The sequence below is a fragment of the Aspergillus tubingensis genome (assembly GCF_013340325.1).
Source record: "Aspergillus tubingensis WU-2223L DNA, scaffold_8, whole genome shotgun sequence".
In the NCBI taxonomy this organism is placed as follows: Eukaryota; Fungi; Ascomycota; class Eurotiomycetes; order Eurotiales; family Aspergillaceae; genus Aspergillus; species Aspergillus tubingensis.
The window spans coordinates 1,530,205-1,553,623 of NW_023336282.1; the positions used below are offsets into that span (position 1 = coordinate 1,530,205).

The 23,419-nt window shown below is 47.5% G+C and overlaps 7 protein-coding genes and 1 non-coding gene across 8 annotated transcripts; 3 read left to right on the forward strand and 5 right to left on the reverse strand.

Moving 5' to 3' along the window:
* Positions 1-248: 248 nt before the first annotated feature.
* AtWU_06867 (ankyrin repeat protein) lies at positions 249-1,589 on the reverse strand (the record flags this gene model as incomplete). Its single annotated transcript, XM_035501976.1, has 1 exon — positions 249-1,589. One exon carries the CDS (start codon positions 1,587-1,589, stop codon positions 249-251), a length of 1,341 nt encoding a protein of 446 aa, XP_035357869.1.
* Positions 1,590-1,996: 407 nt separating this feature from the next.
* Positions 1,997-3,307, reverse strand: AtWU_06868 (uncharacterized protein; the record flags this gene model as incomplete). Its single annotated transcript, XM_035501977.1, has 5 exons — positions 1,997-2,115; positions 2,220-2,531; positions 2,595-2,705; positions 2,780-3,002; positions 3,062-3,307. The coding sequence occupies 5 exons, from the start codon at positions 3,305-3,307 to the stop codon at positions 1,997-1,999; spliced, it is 1,011 nt and encodes a 336-aa protein (XP_035357870.1).
* Positions 3,308-4,776: 1,469 nt separating this feature from the next.
* On the forward strand, positions 4,777-8,600 carry AtWU_06869 (bacteriodes thetaiotaomicron symbiotic chitinase; the record flags this gene model as incomplete). The annotated part of the gene is made up of 9 exons (XM_035501978.1): positions 4,777-4,811; positions 4,882-4,950; positions 5,006-5,120; positions 5,180-5,576; positions 5,641-5,781; positions 5,847-6,144; positions 6,208-8,133; positions 8,187-8,306; positions 8,369-8,600. The coding sequence occupies 9 exons, from the start codon at positions 4,777-4,779 to the stop codon at positions 8,598-8,600; spliced, it is 3,333 nt and encodes a 1,110-aa protein (XP_035357871.1).
* A 2,534-nt stretch (positions 8,601-11,134) lies between these two features.
* On the reverse strand, positions 11,135-15,475 carry AtWU_06870 (carbon-nitrogen hydrolase; the record flags this gene model as incomplete). Its single annotated transcript, XM_035501979.1, has 5 exons — positions 11,135-11,615; positions 11,663-11,730; positions 11,789-12,128; positions 12,195-12,413; positions 15,426-15,475. 5 exons carry the CDS (start codon positions 15,473-15,475, stop codon positions 11,135-11,137), a joined length of 1,158 nt encoding a protein of 385 aa, XP_035357872.1.
* Positions 14,947-15,049, reverse strand: AtWU_t180. Its single transcript has 2 exons — positions 15,013-15,049; positions 14,947-14,982 (listed from the first exon to the last, which is right to left on the reverse strand). It is a non-coding gene; the product is annotated as a tRNA-Val (tRNA).
* Positions 15,476-16,378: 903 nt separating the features above from the next.
* AtWU_06871 (alcohol dehydrogenase) lies at positions 16,379-17,780 on the forward strand (the record flags this gene model as incomplete). Its single annotated transcript, XM_035501980.1, has 6 exons — positions 16,379-16,528; positions 16,618-16,652; positions 16,719-16,921; positions 16,976-17,342; positions 17,432-17,487; positions 17,551-17,780. 6 exons carry the CDS (start codon positions 16,379-16,381, stop codon positions 17,778-17,780), a joined length of 1,041 nt encoding a protein of 346 aa, XP_035357873.1.
* Positions 17,781-20,690: 2,910 nt separating this feature from the next.
* Positions 20,691-21,839, forward strand: AtWU_06872 (putative choline kinase; the record flags this gene model as incomplete). The annotated part of the gene is made up of 1 exon (XM_035501981.1): positions 20,691-21,839. The coding sequence occupies one exon, from the start codon at positions 20,691-20,693 to the stop codon at positions 21,837-21,839; it is 1,149 nt and encodes a 382-aa protein (XP_035357874.1).
* Positions 21,840-22,263: 424 nt separating this feature from the next.
* AtWU_06873 (RING/Ubox like zinc-binding domain family protein) lies at positions 22,264-22,925 on the reverse strand (the record flags this gene model as incomplete). Its single annotated transcript, XM_035501982.1, has 3 exons — positions 22,264-22,389; positions 22,482-22,688; positions 22,755-22,925. The coding sequence occupies 3 exons, from the start codon at positions 22,923-22,925 to the stop codon at positions 22,264-22,266; spliced, it is 504 nt and encodes a 167-aa protein (XP_035357875.1).
* Positions 22,926-23,419: the final 494 nt, after the last annotated feature.

Below are 23,419 nucleotides of genomic sequence, written 5' to 3' on the forward strand. Positions count from 1 at the left end.
GGATAGGGCTCAATAATCATACGATACTATAAGTTTTCCGAAGTAAGCACTTGAATAGGGGGCTTAGCACCAAGAAATTATCTACCTTTATTCCTTAAAAATTAATCAGGTAATCACTAGATCTTTTCCCATTATGTGGCCTTTCTACAAAATTTCTCTACTTCTCATCAACCATTATGAGAATCTAGCAAAGTTCTGTAAATATAGAATTGAACCCTCCTTGCCTTTGCTGCTGAGTTGTCTTGCGGTTAATAGGACACGTTGATTCTACCATACTCGCTGTTTCTCCAATACTCTCGTTCGAGTTCCGAATCGTAGTCACCGTCAGAGTCGTTGTAATCATCATTAGATACAGCCGTAGCCCACAAGCTCTCCGGCTCTGGCTCTCTAGTTCCAGAAGTATCAATAATTCCCTGACTGCGAGATTTAATATCCCACATGGATCCATCCCGGGGCCTGGGATTATTAGGGTCCCATCCAAAGGCGTGCCACATGTTGATAACGTTTCCGTCATGTAGGTCGCGTTCTGCGAAAGGTGTCAAAAGCGACACAGCCTCAGTAAAACTCCTTTCAGTGGCAAGTTCCAAGTCTCGTGGGCCGGGAAGGAAGCCTTTGTCGAGGAGGAGCCTCAGGATGTCAAGCCGCTCATACAATATAGCCATAGCAACCGCGCTATACGCAGTACCGAGAAAGAGACCAGACGGCGGATACAGCTCACAACATACATCCTTGATGGCCCCATTATCGATCAGCAATTCAGTCATTTCGTAGTGGCCGTCTCGAATAGCTGTGAATAGGGCTGCCGAACCGTAATTCACCAGATCCATGCCGTATGCGAGCAAGAGCCGAAGCGTATCGCGATCGTCTTCATGGGCAAGGTGACAAACCGCATTATCACCGTATAGGCCAAGGCCATGATCTAGCAGCAGCCGTATAACTTCCGGCTGCTTGGTGAAAATGGCCCGCTCGGTTGGGCACGGGCACTCATGAGGCCCCGGACGTGCGCCAAGAGCCAGAAGTCGGGGGAGGATGGCGTTGTAGCTGGCGGCCACGGCGACTCCGAGGGCAGATGGGGCGCCGCTTGATTCTGTTGCAGGATCCAAGGGGGCCTTGTGAGCAAACATCAGCTCGACTAGCTGTTCATCGTGCTGGCGCAGCGCCCAATGCAGGACCGACCGCAACTGTGCCGGCGATGCCGTTTGGCCCGACCGGGTCTCCCCAAGAAGTGTTTTGAGGATTGCGGTGTGGCCCCCCTGGGCTGCGTATAACAAAGAATTATTCTTGGCCCACGGATCGATGTCCCTACTGTTGTGAACCTTCCTTTCCACATACCGGGGAGAGGGAGAATAGGCAGAAATGTTGGCCCCGGCAGTTAGGAGCTTGGTCACCAAGCGAGTCTCTCCCTTTTGGGCAGCCCAAGGTAAGGCGGAGCTCTCATCATGTTGAACATTGTATTCGCAGAGAATAGGGTGCATCGCGTGATACAGGCGCGTATTCGTCTGCATCAGATGACTGATATCGCGTTGGGTGGTTAGGTATTCAGCCACCCAGCGTAAAAGTTCTAAAGGGAGGTTGCTAAGGGACGCCATCGTAGTAACAAGTTGTTTTGCAAGAAACTGGGGTGGCGGATGGTGAGGAAGGGCCAACAGTCATTTAAAGAAGCGCCCGACCGATGGACTAGTTGCTGCCCACTAATCCACTAACTAACTAATTAGTACGTAGATAGCTCCCTAATGAACTAACTAGCACAGAATATATTTACCCAGCCGGGCCATGTGGCCCTGACCAGCTAACTACCTAGTTAACGATACGATTAACCCGACTACTTCACGTAGAATAATCTATATCCATATACTCTTGTTTATCTTGACTCCAAAAGTCCCAAAAGGGTTTTTCCCCGCAAATTCCCCGCGACCAGTTACAGGCGGAGTAATACATGGCTAGGGCGAAATACGTGATACTGTCTGGCCCAGCTGTCAGCAAAGTCCGGGAATCCTTACATAGATAACGGTGGTTGGGCGGAGACTGTATTACCTGCGTTGCGATGAGCCCCAGCTGGATCAATTTTTGACACGGCCCAGACGCCGTTTCGTTGATACCCATCGATGAACGGACCTAGTGGGAAAGGTCGAAGCCTTAGGTCCTCTGAGATTTTATCCTCCCGGTTAGTTCGTCCGGGAAAAAAAAACCTTTTTCTCGTGAGAACCGGGACAGCTTACTGGTCTGGTCGTCCCCAAGGATGCCACGGCAATGGGATAGCTCGTGTAGTAAACTGCCTGCTGCGGTGAATTTCTTGATATAATCGACATGTCGCCCTTTAAGGCTGTCAACAGTATTGTCTAAACTGCTCAGAGTCTGCGACGTCTTTGCATTGTCGAAAACCCTCGGGCAGATGCAAATTTCGTCTTCTACAGTGAGCTTGTTCCACATCTGCCATCCGTTGCCACCCCCATTCTCGTGGCATAGTCTTCCGGGCTCCGGCAATATCATATAAGGCTGGAACTCTGTCGATCTGGTATCTCGATATACACCTGGTTTGGATTTGTACGTCAGGCAGGGAAAGGGAAATGTGGCACTGAAGGGGGAACGCTAACGGGTGTTCTTGGTACTGACGTCTTTATCAAAGACATAGAATTCATCACCACAGTGGATGGTAAGTGCCAGCGTTCTATCCCGTAAGGCGTTGTAGATACGGCTGTAGACACCTATCATGGAACCTCCAATGGTCAGACTTTCTCCTTCAGGGCGCGATGTTTGGAGGGTCGTGAGATCAACTGACTTATCATGAATTGCATATTCCGTGAAGTCATCGTCCATGAAGCCAGGTTATCTTGATTTTCTTTCAATTCAACCTCATAATTAAATCTAGTTCTTCCCATCATTGAAGCCCAGGAGGTTAAGATCCGGTCATTATCAGCGAATCGAGTTCCCCAGTTGGCTGGCTGTTCTTTTTCTCTAATAACTGCTCGGATATCTCGGAGTTGACGCATGACACGGATCATCTGCCAGCGGTGAGTAGTCTATCATTGCACCGAGTGGGAAAGACATATAATATCCGTACCACTGGCTGGAGCTCATCTAACTCAGTATCTATATAGGCCTGCTCCTCAGCACTGCAGGTGGGGCCATACTTGACTCTGGGATACCGTGATGCTCTTTTGACCAGATGCTTCGGGAGGAGGTCGGATACATTGGCGGATGGGACAACATCAGTATCTGTAGGAAACGGCTCAAATGGGAAGGCTAGGGAATGGCAAAACAATAGCGCCCAGAAAAGGCCCATTGCAGTGGCAGCGCGTTTAAACATAGTAGTAGTGAACCCTAAAATTACTTTGATATAATGAATGAATAAATGGACGAACGAACGTAGTAGAATGAAAGCTTGTCTGAGTGAGCGGATAGTCTTCTTTCCGAATGAGCTACTGGATTAATGACCGACAAAATTGTTAAAAAAAGTCACATCTACACTCAGATAGGGAAGGAGGCTGGCTTGATAAACGAACCGGATGATGCCCCCCTTTCTATGGTATGAGGGGCATGGTCTTGCTATTCCCATAGTGCGATACACTACTGAGAATCTCAAGTACGCTTTTTCCGGGTACGCCTTTCGCCTTCCGGCCTTCCTGGTAGGTGCTCGGTTTGTTACGGCTCCCAAGTGCATCAAATTTCCGATATGTCTCCACATCTCCCTCACTAGGGCCAGAACATGCATATTGCTCCTGATGTCTCGCGGAAGACGGACATCCGCTAATATGGAAGGAAGGGATTATTGTACAGGTACCACCATATCTCATTGGGAAGGTTTCACTCCTAATGCAAGAGCAGTACTGGGGGTGGGGTAACCAACCATTGAATCAATGTGGACTATGCCGACGCAGGGTCAGGAGGAGACAGGGTATAAATTAAAGCTGAAAAAAGAGTCAGGTACGGATAAAGGTCCGGTGCGCCATTTTCTGGCCATATTGATTAAATGGCTGTGCCCCTGCATAGTGCTCTTATCTTGAAAGTCTTATGTTGCATTGCTAACAGCTCCTTGTGGAGATGAAAACAAGAACCGTTCAATTAGTGGCCCCACCTGGTGATGATTTGGCGTACACCCGCTCTCAGAAGTTGACACTAGAAGCTTAGCTCGCTCAGGGTCCTCAATAGAATCGGAAGGACCCGGACCCTCAATACATTAGGGCTTAGTGCTTATGCCAAGCAGCCAATTTCCATCGGTGGCCGACGGTTACCGTTAGCCGAAGTGATCGGACATCGAATGGAGACAGTCCGATATCGCAAAATCGAGAACATTAATCAAATAAGTAAATACTTGAATTAATGGGTTAGGTCACGGCTTTCAGTTGGTGTCTTTACTGCACCCGTAAAGATGAACGGCGACAATGAAAGTGGACACCCATGAATAGAAATTGTCGTCTTAGCTTAGTATAAAAGCCGCTCGAAATAATAGGGATCAAGCCATAGTCAGCTTTCTCCGACCAGAGAGCAGATTAAATCTCTGTGCGGACTTTTGCAATGCAACGACTAACAAACGCGTGGTGGCTGTTCCTGAGCGCCTTGAGTGTGCTTCCTTCGGTGCAAGCAGCCGTAGGCTCCTGCTCAGCAACTAGTCCATGCGACACTGGGTGTTGTTCAAAATATGGATCCTGTGGCTTTGGAAAAAATTTTTGTGGAGTTGATGTTTGTATCTCCAACTGCCATGCAGTAGCTGAATGCGGAGGTATGTCGCGCTGTTTGGAATGTGCCCCTGGGGTCCATTAACATGTATCCCAGAATATGCTGCAACGCCTGGAGCAAGTTGTCCTCTTAATGTCTGCTGTTCCAAATATGGGTATTCTCACTCGCTTGCTAGAAGTTTTGCCTTCTGCTGACTCACTATAGCTTTTGCGGTACCACTGATGACTTCTGCGGCAGCGGATGCCAGAATGGCTGCGACGCCATCAAAGAACCGTAGGTATTGGCCAAATCTATTACCATGGCATCTACTGATTACACCGCATGTTAGTACATGTTCTGCATCATCTAGCGAGGCCGTCTACATTGGCTACTATGAAGGCTGGAACCCAACCCACCCTTGTGATGTTGTCTTGCCTGAAAATATCAATGTTGATCCGTGGACCGTACGCATTCATTCAGCCCCTCCTGTCTTGACATTTACCTAAGCATCACCCACACATAGCACCTCTACTATTCTTTCGCCGGCATCAGTACGTCTGACTTTACCATCACCACGACCCATGACAAGGATAAGGAATACTGGCCAAGGTTCACTGCCCTCAAGAAGAAGAAGCCGTCGTTAAAAACGTACATTTCTGTCGGGGGATGGGACCTGGGAGGAGAGGTATTTTCCCACATGGTACAATTTCCAGGGGCACGCAAGGCTTTCATTAGTTCAGCGCTCTCGATGATGTCCGAGTATGGGTTTGACGGAATTGACATCGACTGGGAATATCCCGCTGCCGAGGATCGTGGTGGCGCATCGACCGATACCGATAACTTCGTGACTTTTCTCTCCGAAATGAGAGCCGCTTTGGGAACAGAGTACGGTCTTACTTGCACTATACCATCTTCCTACTGTGAGTACAGATAATCTATCGTGTCATCGCGATATATACGTACTTTCAGCTAACAGTCAACAAGGGTATCTGAAAGGCTTCAATGTTACGGGGATGGAGCCCTACGTTGACTATTTCAACTTCATGTCATATGATATTCATGGTACTTGGGACGGCAAAAGCAAGTGGACGAGTTCTGACGTGAACCCCCACACCAACCTTACCGGTAGGGTATCCTATACGAATGTAGTAATGTAATACTGATCTTGAACAAGCTAACTTCATTCACAGAGATCTCTTCTGGACTTGATCTCTTGTGGCGCAATGGAATTGACCCTGGCAAAGTTCTGCTCGGCCTGGGGTTCTATGGACGGTCATTCACGTTGGCTGATCCTTCATGCAATACTCCGGGGTGTCCCTTCAATACTGCAAACAACAGCACTGGTGGGGGAGTTGCTGGAGAATGCACCCAGACTAGTGGAATCCTATCAGACTACGAGATCAATCGCATCATTCAAGACTATTCAGTCAATATTAAGTATGATGAGACATCTGGAGTGAACTGGATGACATGGAGCGGAAATCAATGGTGAGTAATTTCTGTCTGCATCACTCACCCGCGTGGCTTGGTCTGACCGTAACATTGCAACAGGGTCTCATTTGACAATGCTCGCACTTTGAAGCAAAAGGCAGACTTTGCCAATAGCAAATGTCTAGGAGGTTTATTCAGCTGGGCTCTCGATATGGGTGGGCCTGGGTCTCTCAAGAATCCGAACGAAATGTCTTCTAGCGACACCGGCATGGGTGGTGCCAATACTGAAGGAGGAAGTGATGGCACTGGTATCGTCTATGTGGGGCCGGAGGTGTTTACCTCGCCAACTGTAACTGCAATAGCCCCTGTCGACATTATATTTCCTCAGGATATCCTTGGCAGCCCGACAGTGATTTCGCCCGAGTCGTACCCAACAAGCTTGGAGGTTGTCTGGAATACCACGACGACCGTCACCTCGGGTACATCCACTGGCGTCAGCACGGGAACAACCCGCTATATCATGCCCACCAACATCGCCGTGCCCCCAGTGACGATCGGAACCATCAGCTATTATAATTGGAACATCACCAATCCACACATAACCTCTGCACATGGAACCTTAATCCCCAGCATCGACCTACCCCCCGTGACAGTCATCGATGACCCGAATCCACTAAATGAAACAGGCATTTCTCACTCCCCACTGGGTACGCGGGTGATCCACATCCCTCCTTGGCCGTGGTCGACTGGGGGCACAGTATATCCGAATGTCACTTTCAATCAAGGCAGCCCTCCTGGTCCAACATGTACTGCCAACTGTGGTCACAAGTGCAGCAACTTTTGCGATGGACCCTGCCTAACGGATTGCGGTAAAAATAGCTCTTCGGGATTTATCGATCCCTTGGATACTGACCCACCATCGGTAAACAAGTGCTCGGGCCCAGGATGTGTCAATGGAAAATGCACAGGACAGGGGCTCTGTATTGAGCGTGGTTGTACTGGCTCTGATTGTCAACATCGGGTGTGCGTGGGAGAGAACTGCACTCCTACTGCATGTAGTGGGCGAGACTGCAAGGATGGGCACTGCACTGGAAGCAAGTGCAAGGATCATGGCTGTATTGGCACTGATTGCAATGGTTATGACGATGAGAATGATAGCGGACATGATAGCGGAGATGATAGTGGGGATGACGGAGACGACAGCGGAGATGATGGGGATGACGGAGACGACAGCGGAGATGATGGGGATGACGGAGACGACAGCGGAGATGATGGGGATGACGGAGACGACAGCGGAGATGATGGGGATGACAGTGGTGATGATGGAGATGATAGTGGTGACGACAGCGGAGATGATGGAGACGATAGTGGGGATGATGATAGTGGAAGTGACGCTGAGGGGGCATGCTTTGGCTTTGAATGCCTCTCTTGGGGTTGTATCGGCGTCGATTGTTCTTCCTCAACGCATACCTGCACAGGTCCGAATTGCCGTGTAGTTAGCTGCAGTGGTCCGGGCTGCACGAACGGCATATGCAACGGAGACAAGTGCAATTCAGAGGACACTGACTGTGATTCAAGGGAGGCAGACAGATGTACCGAGTATATCTCCAGCACTCTCGTTACTCCAGCCTCTACATACTCCATAACTACCGTTACCAGCCAATGCTCCACTATCACTGCATGCTCAGCGAATCCTTCCACAATCACCAGCACAATAACCGGAGATGGCCTGACGGAGGGCACGATTACTGCAGTGGACTCAACCGTGTCTGAAGACCCCGCCCTCTGGACAATGATACTGGACGACCTTAGCAGTTACTATTCCATGGCTTATGACACTAACTCGTCGACAAGCACCAGCAGCACGTTCAGCACCATGAGTACATCTACGACTCATTCGACGACCTCAACGACGACCTCCACTACTGCCTTCGCGTCGGAAACAGGCTATAACTGTAAGGGATCTTCGCGCTGCGGTACCTTTTCGAACCTACGGAGTTTCTGCGACAAGGCAAAGGATGACCTATTAGGCACGGTGACCTACGGGTAAGATCATGATCCACACCAGAATAATTCATGTCCCTCTAATTTATTTTCAGCACCACTAAGAAAGACACAAACTCTGGAACATGTTATACCGACGGCATGAACGCAGGATTTGGATGCGGTGTGTTTGTCGAGGGAGATAACTGCGAAATGACAGGGGCTGAGCTGGCAGCGTGAGTCACTTCCTCTTCAATGTTAATCCCGGATAATAAACTGGAACTTACTTTGACTTTAGGCACTACGACCATATCATGCAATCCTCCGGTGGTGGTTGCAAGATATGTGGTCACGCTCTGCTATCTAATGGCTGCAAGGTGACAGTGAATTATGTGAGCCATTGCCAAAATACCGATGGCATCTTCCAGCCTGCTGTAAACGATGGTCCGGATGAGGATGTGGAAACTTCTGCTTCTCTGAGACCTTCTCCTACTCCCCTGCCTACTACAAGCCACGGGGTATTCAATTAAGTGCAAGTGTTTCGAATACTCCCTAAATATATAGGATCCTCTAGCATCATGTGGCTTGAAAAGTATCAGAACAAATTCAGCCTGTTTAAGTTGCTACAAAACATTTGACGCGCGCAGCAAGATTATATATATATTCGATCATGTAGTAGTAAATGCCACATGGATCCCACCAAATCCCTACAGTCACTAAAAATCTATACACTAGTAAGATCACGCGATTGCAGCACTGCGGTCTATCAAATTATTTTCTTTACGACCATTCCTTGTCGGTGCTAAAGTTTCTAACAATAACTGTGCTTGGCATAAACGGACTAATCATAGAACAGACATAACACCTACTCATCCCTAGATTATCGTTTGGGTCACTTCAGAATAAGGAATTGTGTTCCACTTCTTCCCAAAATCCCCAGAGCGAAGCATGCTATAGCCTTGCGCATACACGACCTGGCTGCAGCATCTTAGTCAACACATAGACGCCGACCAGTTCCAGCCTGCCCAAAAGTAAAAGAAGACAAAGAAGAATAGACAGGAAAGAAATACAAGTTATGCATCAAATGCACCCCGTTCTTCATCGCATCCCGGCGCACCTCTTCCAGAAATCGCTTCACTTTCTCACTAGTCCAGCCAAGCACCTGGGTAACTGTCGCCGCACTGCACACTTCAAGCCCTTCGACGTCCTGCAGCATGTTAAAAGTTCTAATAGGAGGCATAATGAAAATATTAGGCTGGTGTTTTATGAGAATGCGAACATGGCGGATGGTTGGGACTTTCGTGTACCATTATGGTCCAACTTTGTTTTAGCAGACACGCTAGTCCTTGCTATCGTCCTGTGATCTTTCATAACTGTGGCCATCATAAGTGTCCATTCTTGATAGACCTATCCCTTTTGCTTAGAAAGCTATATGTAAGGACCAGCAGGAAACATTAGGGTTATCATTAATATTAATTTACAAGCTTGGTTCTTCGGCCGGTTTAATTAAGGTCATTAATAAATGGTGGATGCTTTGCGGATCCATGGTTGAAAATCGCAGCATGCCTTTCCCGTTAGGGCTAATAACAAGCGTTAGGAGGAATATGCTCCTGAATGGAGCTAAATTAGGCGTTAATCCGTCAATGCTCATGCTATGTGGGGATTGTTTTCCCCTCAAGCTTATTCTTGGTCTGACCCACTTGGTAATACAGTTTGCCAAGCGAACGTCATTTCCGCTCAACCCCGACCAATTTCCAAGGTTCTTGGCATTATCTCCAACGATTCCACTCCGCCAGAAGGTCTTGAATTCTTTAGGATTTTTTTTTTTTTTTTTTTTTTCCTTTTCTATCCCCTTCTTTTGAATCAGAAGTTATCGACCGGCTCGTACATCTGAGCATATATATTTACTGCCCAGCCTGTATTGTAGTTTGTGAGCAATAGTGAAAAGGGAGAAGTGGAAAATTCGAATCAGAAACATGATCAGTAGTCATAGTGCATTGCTCTTTGGCCTGCGGAAACACATATTTGGTAGTAAGATAGGAACTGTGTTGAGCTGGTCATTCGGGATATACCAGCAATGCTAATACAGGCTGGCTTCACTTACAGCATCCACAATCATACATTCATGATTACACTAGACAGAACACTTCATCCCATCCATGTAACTGCATGGGCAAGTGTAGTAATGCGGTCTCTATACTTGCCTATTATCTTTGGGGTAGTGTTTCACTCTATCAGTAAGGTTGTGGGCTTGTCGTGCTAACCATCCTGTTCTGACTATAGGCGGGATATTTTGATTGGGCGAAAGCATTGAGCTTATGGGTGCCTCGCATGACCGGGTACCTCGAAGTCAATTGTAACATTATTGATCATTACGTGAATGAACAAGTAGTGGAATGATATAGTGTCAACTTCGGTCGGAGTCATGAAGCCAAGCATGGTCCCTTTTATCGTCACCTATCGAAGCCGTTGGTTCCGGAAGGGAGATGTCAGTAGATTTGGATTACACCTACGAGCTAATTTGTCGAACACTTTATCACTTTATGATTCATCCTTTATGGATGAAAGCATTGGGCTTGGGATGTGGATATTCTGATGCGATAGAAACTCAATCTAAATCAGAATCAAGGATATTGTATATACATTCAAGTGGTCATTTGACAATTACAACCCCCATACTCAGCAGATTTGTCTTTTAAGTTATATTCCTCTTGTGTACTATACCCACTCCTTCGTTATTTGACAAAGACTATTCAAGTCGACGCGAACTATGTTTACCTTGATAGATATCATAACTTTATAACTAATTTTCCGATCATTTGAGAACGAATTCCGGATCGGACTAAGAGGATGGTACATACTCCTAAGCTAAAACACAGCATCGCACATCTGGCAAAAACATAGTATGTTGATTGAAGGATCGTCTAACTAAAGCCCGACCCACTGCCAGATTTTCACAGCGTGTTATCATGCCTACGTATTGTCATGTTATTATTTTTAGGCAACTACAACCGTCAATAATAGTTCTGAACACTTCAAAGTTATGTGACGAACTTGAACTAACTCAAGCCATAAAGTCCTTCTCCACGCGCTCCGGCCAGATCTGGATGCACGGCCACCTCGAGGTGGGAGTGCAGGACAGGGTTGGGGGCCAGATATAGCCACTGGTAAACTGCTGGATGGTAAAGAGAATGCGTCCAAAGAAGGGGCCGCTACGACGCGGCATTCCATCAGGCAGACCCTCGATGATGTGCTTCAGAGCGCCATAACTGTACCACGCGTTGACGCTGTACGAGGTATCTTGCCACAACGCAGTCGTGTTATAGACAGCGGTAATGTACGGCATTGAATCGGTCGATTCTTTGGAATTAGAAAGCGACTCATTGATCGGGGAGCCCTGGGCGGCAAAGATCGTCGCGGCACCGGCGGTGGGAAGAATCATGACGGGCGACCCAGCAGCGCCGGCTTTGTATCCGATCGCCGCGGCACGCCAGTAAGCATAGGGAGTAGCTGCACCGTCTGCTTCGGGGACGTCATTGCCGAATCTGTGGGTATTAGTCGATGTCTAACAGCATAAGGCATGGGTACGTACGGGAAGGAGGCAACGTGAAGGTTGGCAGGCTGGGCAGAACCGACAAAGTGGGATTCGGGATATACGTGCTGCAAAGCGATTGTCAGTCTCTTCATTAAACTATCCACTGTGGGTGGGCCAACACACCTCCCAGCATTGAAGCATGGAGACGGTGCCGAAGGGGAGCTTTTGCGCGCGGATTGTGTCGAGGAGGCCATCGGAATAGAGGGAGCGCTCTGTGCCAGAGGGACGGAACTTCTCATGTTTCCAAATTGTTCCGGCGGAACCTTTGGCCAAGGGGCCAACCAGACTCTGGGTCATGAAAAGCGAGTCATTGGCCCTCTGGGCCCAGCCAACAACGCCGTACATTTTGGTGTCGGCAAAGGCCTGCATGAGCGTGTTCCATTCCGGGCTGTCGGGTTCCATGGTCTGCGACACATATTGCTCGAAGTCCTTGGGGCCGTTGGGAGTGCGGAAGGCAGGGTAGCTAGAGTGCATCAGGGTTCAGCTGTGGGCCCTATGCATGTCTGCATGAATGCGGGATGGGACATACCCAGGGAAGTAGAGTTCCGGGAAGGCGATAAATTTGGTGCCCTCGGCCGCGGCCTGGTGTATCATTTCAACCGACTGAGCGATGGTTGCGTTGAGGTCGTAGTTCCACCAAGTCGATTCGTCGGAGAGGGCATGGTAAACAAATCCAACCGGGGGTTTCCGGACGGCAGCAACCTTGAAGTTCTCGGGATCCCATTCAAAGCCAGTCGCATTAGTCACGCTTTATACGAGAGTTCGAGGCAATTGGCGCGACAGCCGCGGCCTGAGCCGTGACTGCAACGGTGGCCAGGAGAGTAGCAACGGATACCAGGAGCATGATTGTCAGGCGGAAAGGTGTGTATAGCAGAGAGGAATGGGTGTAGCAGGGCGCTTTTTATACCGTTTCCAAACCATAATATATACCGCCCGCATAAATACAAAACCGCAACGTGCAGGTATACTCCAGTAAAAGTGATAAGGCACTGGAATACAATTCGTCGCATAGTTACTTCTTTTGCTGATCCCGTTAAACTTTCCGCTAAAATTTCCGTTCACGCTTCAGTGGTGGAGGCCACATGGCACCCGATACCGGCTAGGTAGCGGGATAGATAGATAAAAGGATTATAGTACATCATATTCATGCTCTCTGTGCCGTAGTGAAGCGTTGAAGAAGACCTGACGACGGCCCGGTGCCCACACACTATTGTGTGGCCGCCTGAACTTGGAGAGATAGTGGGGTGGAGGTTGGAGATCTCCAATTCCGTCCTCCAGGTACCCAAGTTTTCTAACTTCACCTATCTGCCAATCGGAGCATTGATAGGCTGGTCATTCAATAACGTGAAGAGTTTTTCGTCAATCATGGCTCATGCTGGTTATCTCTCACCCCTTGGTTTCCTGAGACCTGAGACGGGATAAAAACCCTTCTCTGCGGTATCAATGATAGTACAAATCATGATAGCATTAGGCTGTCAAGCTCGTTGATATCAATTTGTCAATGGATAATTGTACAAAGGCCTAGTGATTGTATTGTATATGAACTTGTTGGTTTTACGTCGTTCAATAAACTTCCCACCCATTGACTGTCCAGGTCAAGGTGTACAGGTTCTTAGCCACAAAGTTGCAAATGAGTAGAATTGAGTAACATCATTTAAGCCGACAAAATATCTTACCGGCGAGGTATAAACACAGCTTATGCAGAATTATGGCACAGCGGCAATTGGTATCAAATAGTATCTTGCAGAAAAAGAATGCTTTAACGATGTGAGTAATCAAGCAGACAACAGAGTCCGTATCTTTGCGATCATTTCTTATCAATCCCCCATACGATCTAATCTACATATTTTAATCCTTAAAGAAGTCACATTGATTGGGGAAAAACAAAAATATGTTGGGGTCTCCAAGTCTTAAGCGATAAGCCGCACATTGTCCAGCCTATCATTTTCACGGAAGTACGGGACATCTATCCATCGGACGATGTCGAGCACATATGATTACGGGGTGTGAAAAACGGGACCTCCTGTCTGTTTAGCCATACTTAGGCTACATGCTCTTGTATGAATCTGTGATGTAGTACTATATTATTTGTAGCCTGAGAGTCCATCTGTTATTCTCTACAGTGGGCTCTTTGTCGCATTACTACCAATAAAATAGTTCCCTACCGCGCCAGCGACCGGCCCAAGTTCTATACAAGGAGAGATCATTTCCAAATCACTATATACTAACCAGTGTGATAGTATTACTCTAGAGGCTCATACCTGGATGTAGAAAATTATAAAATACTTAACAGCATTTTTATAGAATCTTTGATCACAGTAGGATTATAGTCTGTTATTGAGTTAACTTGTATATTATTCTCAATATGTTCAACTTGCTTCAAGATACCAAAAAGCTGATTATTGGTTCATTTATTATCTTTGTAATATCTATACTTTGAGTTAGCTGTTACGAAGCTCTAATAGTTAAGAGGAGCTAAGTTAGTCACCCATTCAGAGTTGAAAAGATTCAGTGTCAATTACATATATATAAGGCCGGTTTGTGTAGTTTGTTGAGGTGGCTTATCTTGGTAGTCTCCATTAATAAATCTCGCTTCCTGATTTTTGCCTACGTCATCATAGCCAGCAAAGTAGACAGTAGTCACTTGAGTCGGCCCTTGGCTTAGAATATATGTTTTTTCTGAACCATGAAGCACATCTGGCCACAATCTACTTAATGTGAGACCCGGGTCATCCCATGCCATATCACGTGACCCACCAATCTCCAAGCATTGCTGATGGCAACTTCCTGAGAGATAAATCAAGAAACAGAACTTAGCAGGAGGTAAGACGGGACAGGCCGAGAGCCCCACGGGAAGAACCGGATTACTAGAAAGAAAGTTAGCGAGGCAAGTAACAGAATTAGGAGGAACCTGCCGAACAGGTATTGAGTCCCAAAGATATATAAAGTGGCTCAAACCCAGGGGAGTAGATAGTTTTCCTTTCTTTCTCTAAACCTGTTATTATATGTGAAAGACACGGACTTTTAGTTATTTGGCCTGTTTAGGCAGCATATTCTTCAGGCTGTCGTACTCAATGTATCTTTGGACCGCTGGGAAGGTATCCAATGATGAGGGCAACGTCTTCTGATTTATGCTCTCAAAAGCTTGATGATACCATACAGAATATATAAAGAGCGAGCGGCTGTTGTGACAGAGCCATTATTACCACGCCTTGCCGTCCTCTAATAGTCCTTGTAAGAAGGTCGAGGACAAAAAAAGTTTCTGGAAGGGAAAAAAGGATTGACCAATGCAGGGATCGAACCTGCGACCTTCTGTGTTCACATTTATGTAACAATTATGTTGCTTATGTAAGACAGACGCCATAACCACTAGGCCAATTGGTCCAATTCTTATTGAATTGTAAGAGTTGTTATCTTACAAAAGCACTGGCCAATAATGTGGAGAATCCGATATAGACGAGTGCAATCGAAACTCCAGCAAGGGTATTATAAGCGCTGACTCGGTGCTAAGAGAAGCCGCCCGTACAGTGCAAGAATTGGATAATTAATCCAAAGCAAGAATTGCTCAAGCAGCAAACGAGCCTCCTGAAAGCTACATACTGAGAATTCGACTTAGTAGTTGGCGTCAGAAAGTGCGGTATTCCCGTATGTCCTTTAAGAGACAAACCTGGCTCGAGATATTGCATCTACAACTCTGAATCTATAGATCACCTCGTTCTAGAATCGAACCTTACAAATATTGTACTCTCATAATGCATACCGAAGTTTGTATCCGATGCCGCGGGCGAGCTGAAAGCTTTGAAGTAGCATAATGAGAGTAGGCCCCGACACATATGGGTAATTGACACAGAGGTTTACGATCTGAAAGGAGGCATGTGTCCTATCCCCTTTCAGATTGCCATTTTAAAACTAGACGGAAAGTTATTACTGTCCAGTAATGCCGATTAACATCCATTGCTTCAGACTTTTAGCGACCATGTCACCAAATGGGGAACAATGGAGAGGTGTATGCCGATATTGTTCTAGCGGTATGATGGAGACAACCGCTGCAACTGTGGTAAGGGTTGTTCTCAGAGACAAAAGAGTATCTGGCTATAGCCAAAGGCACCTTTATCGGTCGCTACATCATGTAGGTGGCCAAGGAGTCATGTGAACAGTCGGTGCTGTTATGGACATCGTAGTTCTTGTTGAGAGTTTACCCGGATGGAAGGCTGGATAGAATTGTGGTCTCCAACATTACAGATAAGCGCTTTCTGACCGCTGGGCGCGCTACTGGCCGGATAGGCTTTTCCAGAACGGTAGAAACCAATTTATCCAATTGCAATGATAAGCTAGTCACCTTCCCTACATCGGCAGACAACATTGATATTGTAGTAGAGCCAATAATGTGAACGATAATCCCACAAAAAACACGTCACGCGCAATCATCGGATGATTTCATATGCAGCTATGAATCCTCTAGCCAAGGCAGGATATAAAGCCTTCCCTGGCATCCTTGTCCCTACGGCCCATGCGGGCCGCATGCACCGCATGTCCAACCCTGATGTCATAGAGCCAGATGAGGTATAGTAAACAGCTACATAAAGACAAGAAATGTCATGAGCAAGGCCTAGAGTCGAGAGAGCATCAATTGTTCTGTGAGCCCATCAGTGTTCAGACGCATTGTATTCAACAGTCCAATTATATTTACACCGTCGAAGGGGAACAACCACCATGTCCATTCCTCAACCCATCCCCGCTAGATGCAGAGCAGTTGTTCTCGACGGCCCTGGAGCTTCCTGGGCACTGCGAGAAGTCGACGTGCCGAAGCCAAAACCGAACGAGCTTCTCATTCGCTCCTTGGCGTGCGGTGTGTGCCACAGTGTATGCGTCCTTTCCTTGAACACTATCTTGAACGAACAATGAGGCAGCCTGGGGGTTGCACTACTAACTTGCTACTTCCAACCGTGCAGGACGTCGCAACCCAAAATGGAGAGTTCGACTTCATGTAAGTCCGCAGCCCGTTCCACCCTATGCTTTGAGCTTGGCCAACCCATTGCTTACCATGTCCCAGCACAGAGTACCCCCTCGTAGCCGGCCATGAAGTCGTTGGTGAAGTCGTCGCCCTTGGTACAGATATCAAGGACTGGGCGCTCGGCGACCGCGCCGGCGGCGGTTGGCACGGGGGCAATGATGGCACATGCAAGGCCTGCGCGCGGGGTATGCCACAGGTGTGCGCGAATCTCGAAGTCAATGGAGTGACGAGGAATGGCGGATGTGCGTGACTTCAACCGACTCAAAATGTAGCACGTGTTGCTAACATGTGTCAAGTCTCGGAATACTGCACCTTGGTCGCCTCAGCCGCAATCCGCATCTCCTCAAGCTGGGACCCCGTGTCAACAGCGCCGCTTCTGTGCGCCGGTATCACGGCATTCAATGCGATTCGCAAAAGCAACGTGCCGCAAGGGGACACAGTTGCCATCTGCGGCATCGGCGGGCTGGGACACCTTGCCATTCAGTATGCGCGGAAGATGGGGTACCGAACTGTGGCGGTATCCGAGAGTGAGGAGAAAAGGGACGATGCGATAAATCTGGGGGCGCATTTATTCGTAAATTCGAAGAGGGAGGATGCGGTGGAGGTGCTGCAGAGGGAGGGACGGGCGAGCTTGGTGGTTGTTCTTTGTCCCAGCCCTGAGTTGTGAGTACTCTTTTTTTTTTTTTTTTTTTCTTTTTGTTTTTTCCCTTCATTTTTCCTGTTCCAAATGGCTAACTTATTGATGTCGGCAGGGTAAAGAATATGACCAGAGCGTTGGCGCCTGGTGGATCTATCCTCCTCATTGCTCGTACGCTACATCCCTGTACCCCACGGCCTTCTCTTAGTTCCTACTAACCGAGGGTTCGTCTAGCTGTCAACGGCGTGACAATTGACTTCACCCCACTCATCGTCTATGGAAAGCAAGTCCGTACCTGGTCATCTGGCTTTGCTGCTGAGACGAGTGAAGCGATTGACTTCGCGCATATCCAGGACGTCAAGTGCCTAACGAAGCAGTACGCACTGGGAGATATTGAAAGGGCGTTCGAGGACATGAATGAGAGGACGATAAGGTATCGGCCTGTTATCAACTTTGCTCTTTGAGTCATGTATCTGCTTAAGGGAGCCAGTATTTTGTTCAAGACATGGCGGATCACAGTAATGAGGTGTGGACTTCTCGATTTCTTTTGGATTTCGTGAATAGTGGAAGTGGTTTATATATACTTCTACTCTTGGTTTATTGAATCAAACAACAAGATGTTGTTTCCTCTGGTCCGTTTTGTTTATTGTAAAAGGGGAGAAGAGAGTGTGCTCATCACCAGGTCGCCCCAACCCCAAGTGAACTGGTCTCCAAATACTCTCCAAGATCAAATCTCAAGACTTGGACCGGCTCCGATAGCTGCTCCTGATTACTCTCACGAGCCCCACCACGACTAAATACACGATATGCTGATCTTTTATAGCACGCACGACAGGAACAATCCGGAACGGGCAGTTCGGAAATTGCCCGGTTGCATTCAGGTGCAGCGCCTTCTCCAGGGCTCAGATATCGCGCGGGTAGCGGAGGAGGCACCTTCCAAAAGGCATGAATCTCATGTATCTTGGCATATGCAGACACGGGATAGGAGAATAATATTCCCAATCTACCTTGCATCAAGCAATACTCGGATATCCATTACCAGGACATCAGTTGGGCCAAGCTCGGGAAGCTCGAGCTCATCTTTCCACACTAGAGCCCCAGAGCCGTCGTCGGGAGCAGTGCCAACGAGGGTCCAGCCGCTGGTGGATGTTGGGAATTGGCTTTGTGATACAGGTGACATGGTATTTTGTGTAGACATCTAATCTTCTGCTTCTAGTCAGTGAACAATGTGGGAAGTTGAAGGTTGTGGATTGCTACACAGGTTCACGTAGGTATCATCCTCATGCCAAGTCGGGGTCTCCAACCTCCAATTCTAGGCCGCAGACTCCAACCCTGTCTACTTCTAACGGAAAGTGCTGTCAGAGCAGCTCATCTTAAAATGAAGACAGTCATATTCCAGGCAGTTACGTCATAAAGGGAACGATCGTAAAGCTTACCCCAGGATGGACTGGGCAGCGAGCAGTTAATCTTGAAACCATCCATTTCGGTCATGGTGCACTCACTATGATTTCGTGTAGGCGGGTTCTTAGATCCCTTTCTCCAGCTCAGACGTATGTGTATCTCAAATGCAGCTAACATATTTGGATGTACAGAGAGCTGCCAAGGTATGTTGGTGGAAAGTGGGTATAACAAATGAATGTCGAATGTCGCCTTTCATGCTGATTCCGAGACCATGGCGGGTTCAGCCCGTTGCCAGGACATGCCTTGATATTTCTTTATACAATTTCTTAATTTTCTTATCACGATAGCCGGAGCTTGCACCACGTCATGATGTTCTAGTGTTGGCTAAACCTTGCTTGGCATAGGTGTTAATGGCATACCACATACTCCGACAGCTGGGATTGTTCCTTATAAGGTAGGCGCAACCCGGGGGCTATGTGATTTTGTGTGCATTTGTTTATCGCCTAGGAGATATTGCGAGAAATATAGTAGAAGACAATTTGGTATTTACTATCAGCTTTGCAAGCGTAGTCTGTCATTCCAGCATCATAGTTTGAATGACCAGACTTAAGATACGGGAACATGCAGGCGGTAACCGCAACGTATGGCAGTACAAATCATGATTCACACATATGACGCAGGTGAGCCATTCCTACAGGAAAGAAAAGCATGAAGAAAAAAACCGAGAATCGAACCCCCCCGCCTACGGTCGCAAAAAAACTTTAGCTTCTCTCTGTGTCTGTCTAAGGTGACGGTCCATCGCCATACCCAGGCCGCTGGACTATATCTCTGATTATATACTATTTCAGCGGACAATAGCCTATTGTCGGTCTGCATTAACATAGTATGGCCGTAAATGTAGTGAATCGCTTGTCTCGAAGAAAATTTAATACTATCTTGAGCCCAGGCTCTTAGGATCTGATATCCCATTTATCCCTCGTTGTGTGTGAAAATAAAAGTTGCGATAGGCCTTGAGTCCCTCAACCCCTATCTTGCATTAACCGGAAAAGATAGCTATTTGGGTGTAAATCGCCTATTTGGAGATCTTGTTGGTGGGTGAGGGGGTGCCTACGGCAGTAAAATACTACCAAGACGAGGTTATGTTGATTATGCAATGACGAAGTGAATGCGTTAGAGGCAGTGTCTCCTACATATGGGAATCACTTACATGCAGGGGCTGGTATTTACCTCTTAGATATTGGCAACTCCTGCCATTCTTACTTTGGAAGGCTCAGTTGATGCTTTGCGAGCATGTACTATACTTCATCTTCCAATGAGCCTGGACACTGGCTATCCTTATATTTTCTTATCCTCTCACCCAGAGGCTGACTGTTTCCCCGGCCAAACCGACCTCATAAGTACTAAACGGTTTGAGCGGAGCGACCTATATATTAATATCTTACACACAAGAATGGTCACCCAGCCCCATTCTCACTCGAGGCACCTTCCCGCGCCCGCGCCGATGATTAGCCAAAATTACTCAACCTACCATCTAAGAACAGCAACAATCTTCATATGGAGTACAGTTTTCCCTGCAATGTCACGCCCTCAATAAGCCGCCCTTACACGTGTTAGGGAGACCCAGCATTTATTACTATCACAGTAGCACTTATGATAGTTCTAATGATATATATATGTGATGCATATGTGAAATCGAGAATCATATGATTATTTTCAAGCATAAGCAGGGCGACAATAAGAAGCAAAAACGGTTGTTGCCTAGGCTCGCGCTGATGACTCACCATGTGCACAGCCTTATCCTCACTGCCACGTTCTCAGCCAATAATGGCATGACACAATGTCACCATGACTGGATGATCAAAGATAGTAGCAGATCGTCTTATCTAAGATTAAGCCTCTTTAGAGAATAGATATATCTTTCAGACCTTGCTACCATAATTTCATAACTACACTGCTTTTCTCCCCCCAACAGAATGGCATCCTGCACAACCATCCCTGTGACAATCCCAAAAAATAGCCATGATAGCCTATTACCAAAGGCGACAGCAAAAACCATCATCAGCACATTTCTACCCCGTGAATGGCCGCATGTGGACTCAGACACCCTCACAGTGACACGCACTACCGGATACGCAAATACCAACTGTATAGTGGAGCGACCGAACACAACGGGCGAAACATCCCACTTGGAGCCATTGAAGGTATTTCTCAAGATCCACGGTGAACTTGACGGGGAGATCGAAGTATTCGAGCATCTAGTTCCTAGCAAGTCCGAAGAAGCGCAGTTGACCTACGAGTACGGCCAATCTGGCCATGGCGCAAAAGTGCTTGGCTTTTTCCAAAGTGAGAATGGAATCTTCGGCAGGGTCGATGAGTACTTGGATGCACGTACCTTGGTACCACAGGACGTTGAAAATCCCGAGATCCGAGCCGATGTTGCGAGAGCTCTTGCTACGTTCCATGCTATGGATACGACCTTATTGAGGAAGAATTCAGTCCAGACATACTATGATACTGTCACTAAGGAGCTTGACAAGTATCATGGAAAGGACAAGCTGAGGAGACTGGCTCATGAAGGGGGCGTCTGCTTGGATCATCTCGTGGATTATGACTTTGTGTCTAGACTTCGACGGGTTATAGATAAACTGGAATCCATCGGAGCGAAAGAGGGATGGTGCATCCATGATTTCCAATTCATGAACGTCTTGGTGAGGAATAGTCCAGAAGTGGGAGAAGGCAGAGTTGTTCTTATCGACTTCGAATTCGTCTTTCGCAACTACCGGGCGTTTGATATCGGTGCACACTTTCTGCAAAAGATGTTCCAGTGGTTCAACGAGGAGAGCCAAATCGCCAACTGTCGACCTTATTCAGACGAGGAAAAGCGGCATTTTTGCGACCAATATGCGGCGCAGTGGAACGAGAAAACAGGTGACTCGGATACAGCAGAGCAGATACTCGCGGAGGCCGAGCTCGGGTATATGCTGGCTATCACATTCGAAATCCACAATATGCTCTGCTTCATGGATCAGGACAATGACAAAGATCCGTTGAATCTCCGGTCGCTGGACAAGCTTTATAGGGAGTTCACCGACCAATATGCGAAGCTCGGGTTGGGACGCTGAACAGTGTATGCTAGTGCGTGATACTGAGGTTTTACTTGGCGGCCGCTTTAGGCGTCTACACCAAGCCCACTGAAATCCTAATGACAATACGCCCTTGTGTGTGACTTGTAGATTGTTCTATCCCGCGGCGTCATGCGAGTGTCAACTGCAGGGCGTACGTCCCACATGGCCGATTGAAAGCGAACAGCCCACCCAAGTCTGCATTACAAATCAGACACATATGGCAGTCTTACCTCTTTACTACTGGCCATTAATTTGGAGACCTCCTTGTTCTAGATAGGCCGAGTGTTGATTCATGCCCAAATCCTCTTATATATCAGCAGTCATATGTAATACTAGACATCTCCAACAGAGGAGGTATGGCTTAGTTTTCTAACTACTTACCATTCACGTAAAGCTACTCAGCATGCGTGTTCCTTTGCACTCAAACAGCTAGATCATCTCTACTCCGCAGATCCTCAACCAATTCAGAAAAATCACCATCCCCTTGCTTCGCTAACTCCTCGAACTTCGGAGCATTAGCCTTGAGCCAACTAGCATCTTCCCCAGCCTGTAATCAACATCCGATTAGCCTAACCCCAGCACACACAGCTTTCCACACGAAAACCAAAGTGTGCATGATCAAACAATTGTTTCTCTTACCCGCGGTAACAGAAACCCATTCTCTGTGCCTGTAGTAATTGCGCCCAAGACAAACACAGCATTCAGTTGTCTCTCCTTGGAATCCTCCCCGTTCTTATTGACGACTTTACCCCAAGCATCCGAGACACGCTGGGAAAGGTCATCGAAATCGGCCGTTGTTCGTGTTCCGCCTGCCCGAACATATGCCATGATGCGGTTGATGGCACGCTGCATTGAAGTAGAGATGTTAAGTGACCCTACTTCTCTAGTAAAGAAGAACTGCTAATTACTCACCTCCTTGCCCGCCACATAATTATGCTGGCTGTTGGCATCTATGAAGCGAATGTTCACAAACAAGCTAGGAGTGGCAAACTTGCGAGTGTGAATGTGGGTGATGGCCTGGGCAAGCTCATCGCGCTGTGACTTGTCCAGGGGGATGCTGTGCTCGATTTCATATAATGGCATTTTGCTGGGACTGCTGCTCGGAGGCGTCTAGTAGAGAAATTTGGTAGTCTGTGATAGTGCTGGCTGTGGAGGTGTGATTATTGTAGTTGTGATTTACATAGGGTGTGCAGGGGACCTTATGTATTCAGATTCCCCGCATGGCCCCTCACTTGGACAGGGAACTGCATGTCTGCTTCTTTCGGCCGATTCGACGCAGCGTTGTACAGCATGGGTTGGTAATCACATAGTTTATAGGTTCTTGGCGGGTGTAATTATCAGAGTGGAGGTAGCTTGTAGAGGTCTCAGAAAGGAATGGAACTGGCAATATTGCCTGTTATCTAGGTCCGTTACCATTACTTGGCTGGGTAACTAGGAATCGCACTCGCAGGAATTCCTCTGGAAAGGCACATCGTCAGAGTTCATGGTGCAGTGATTGCAAGTATTATAAATGAACCCCGATGTCGTCTGATAATTCAGGATGGATGCGTGCCTTCACCTGATGGCAGAGCACGCCT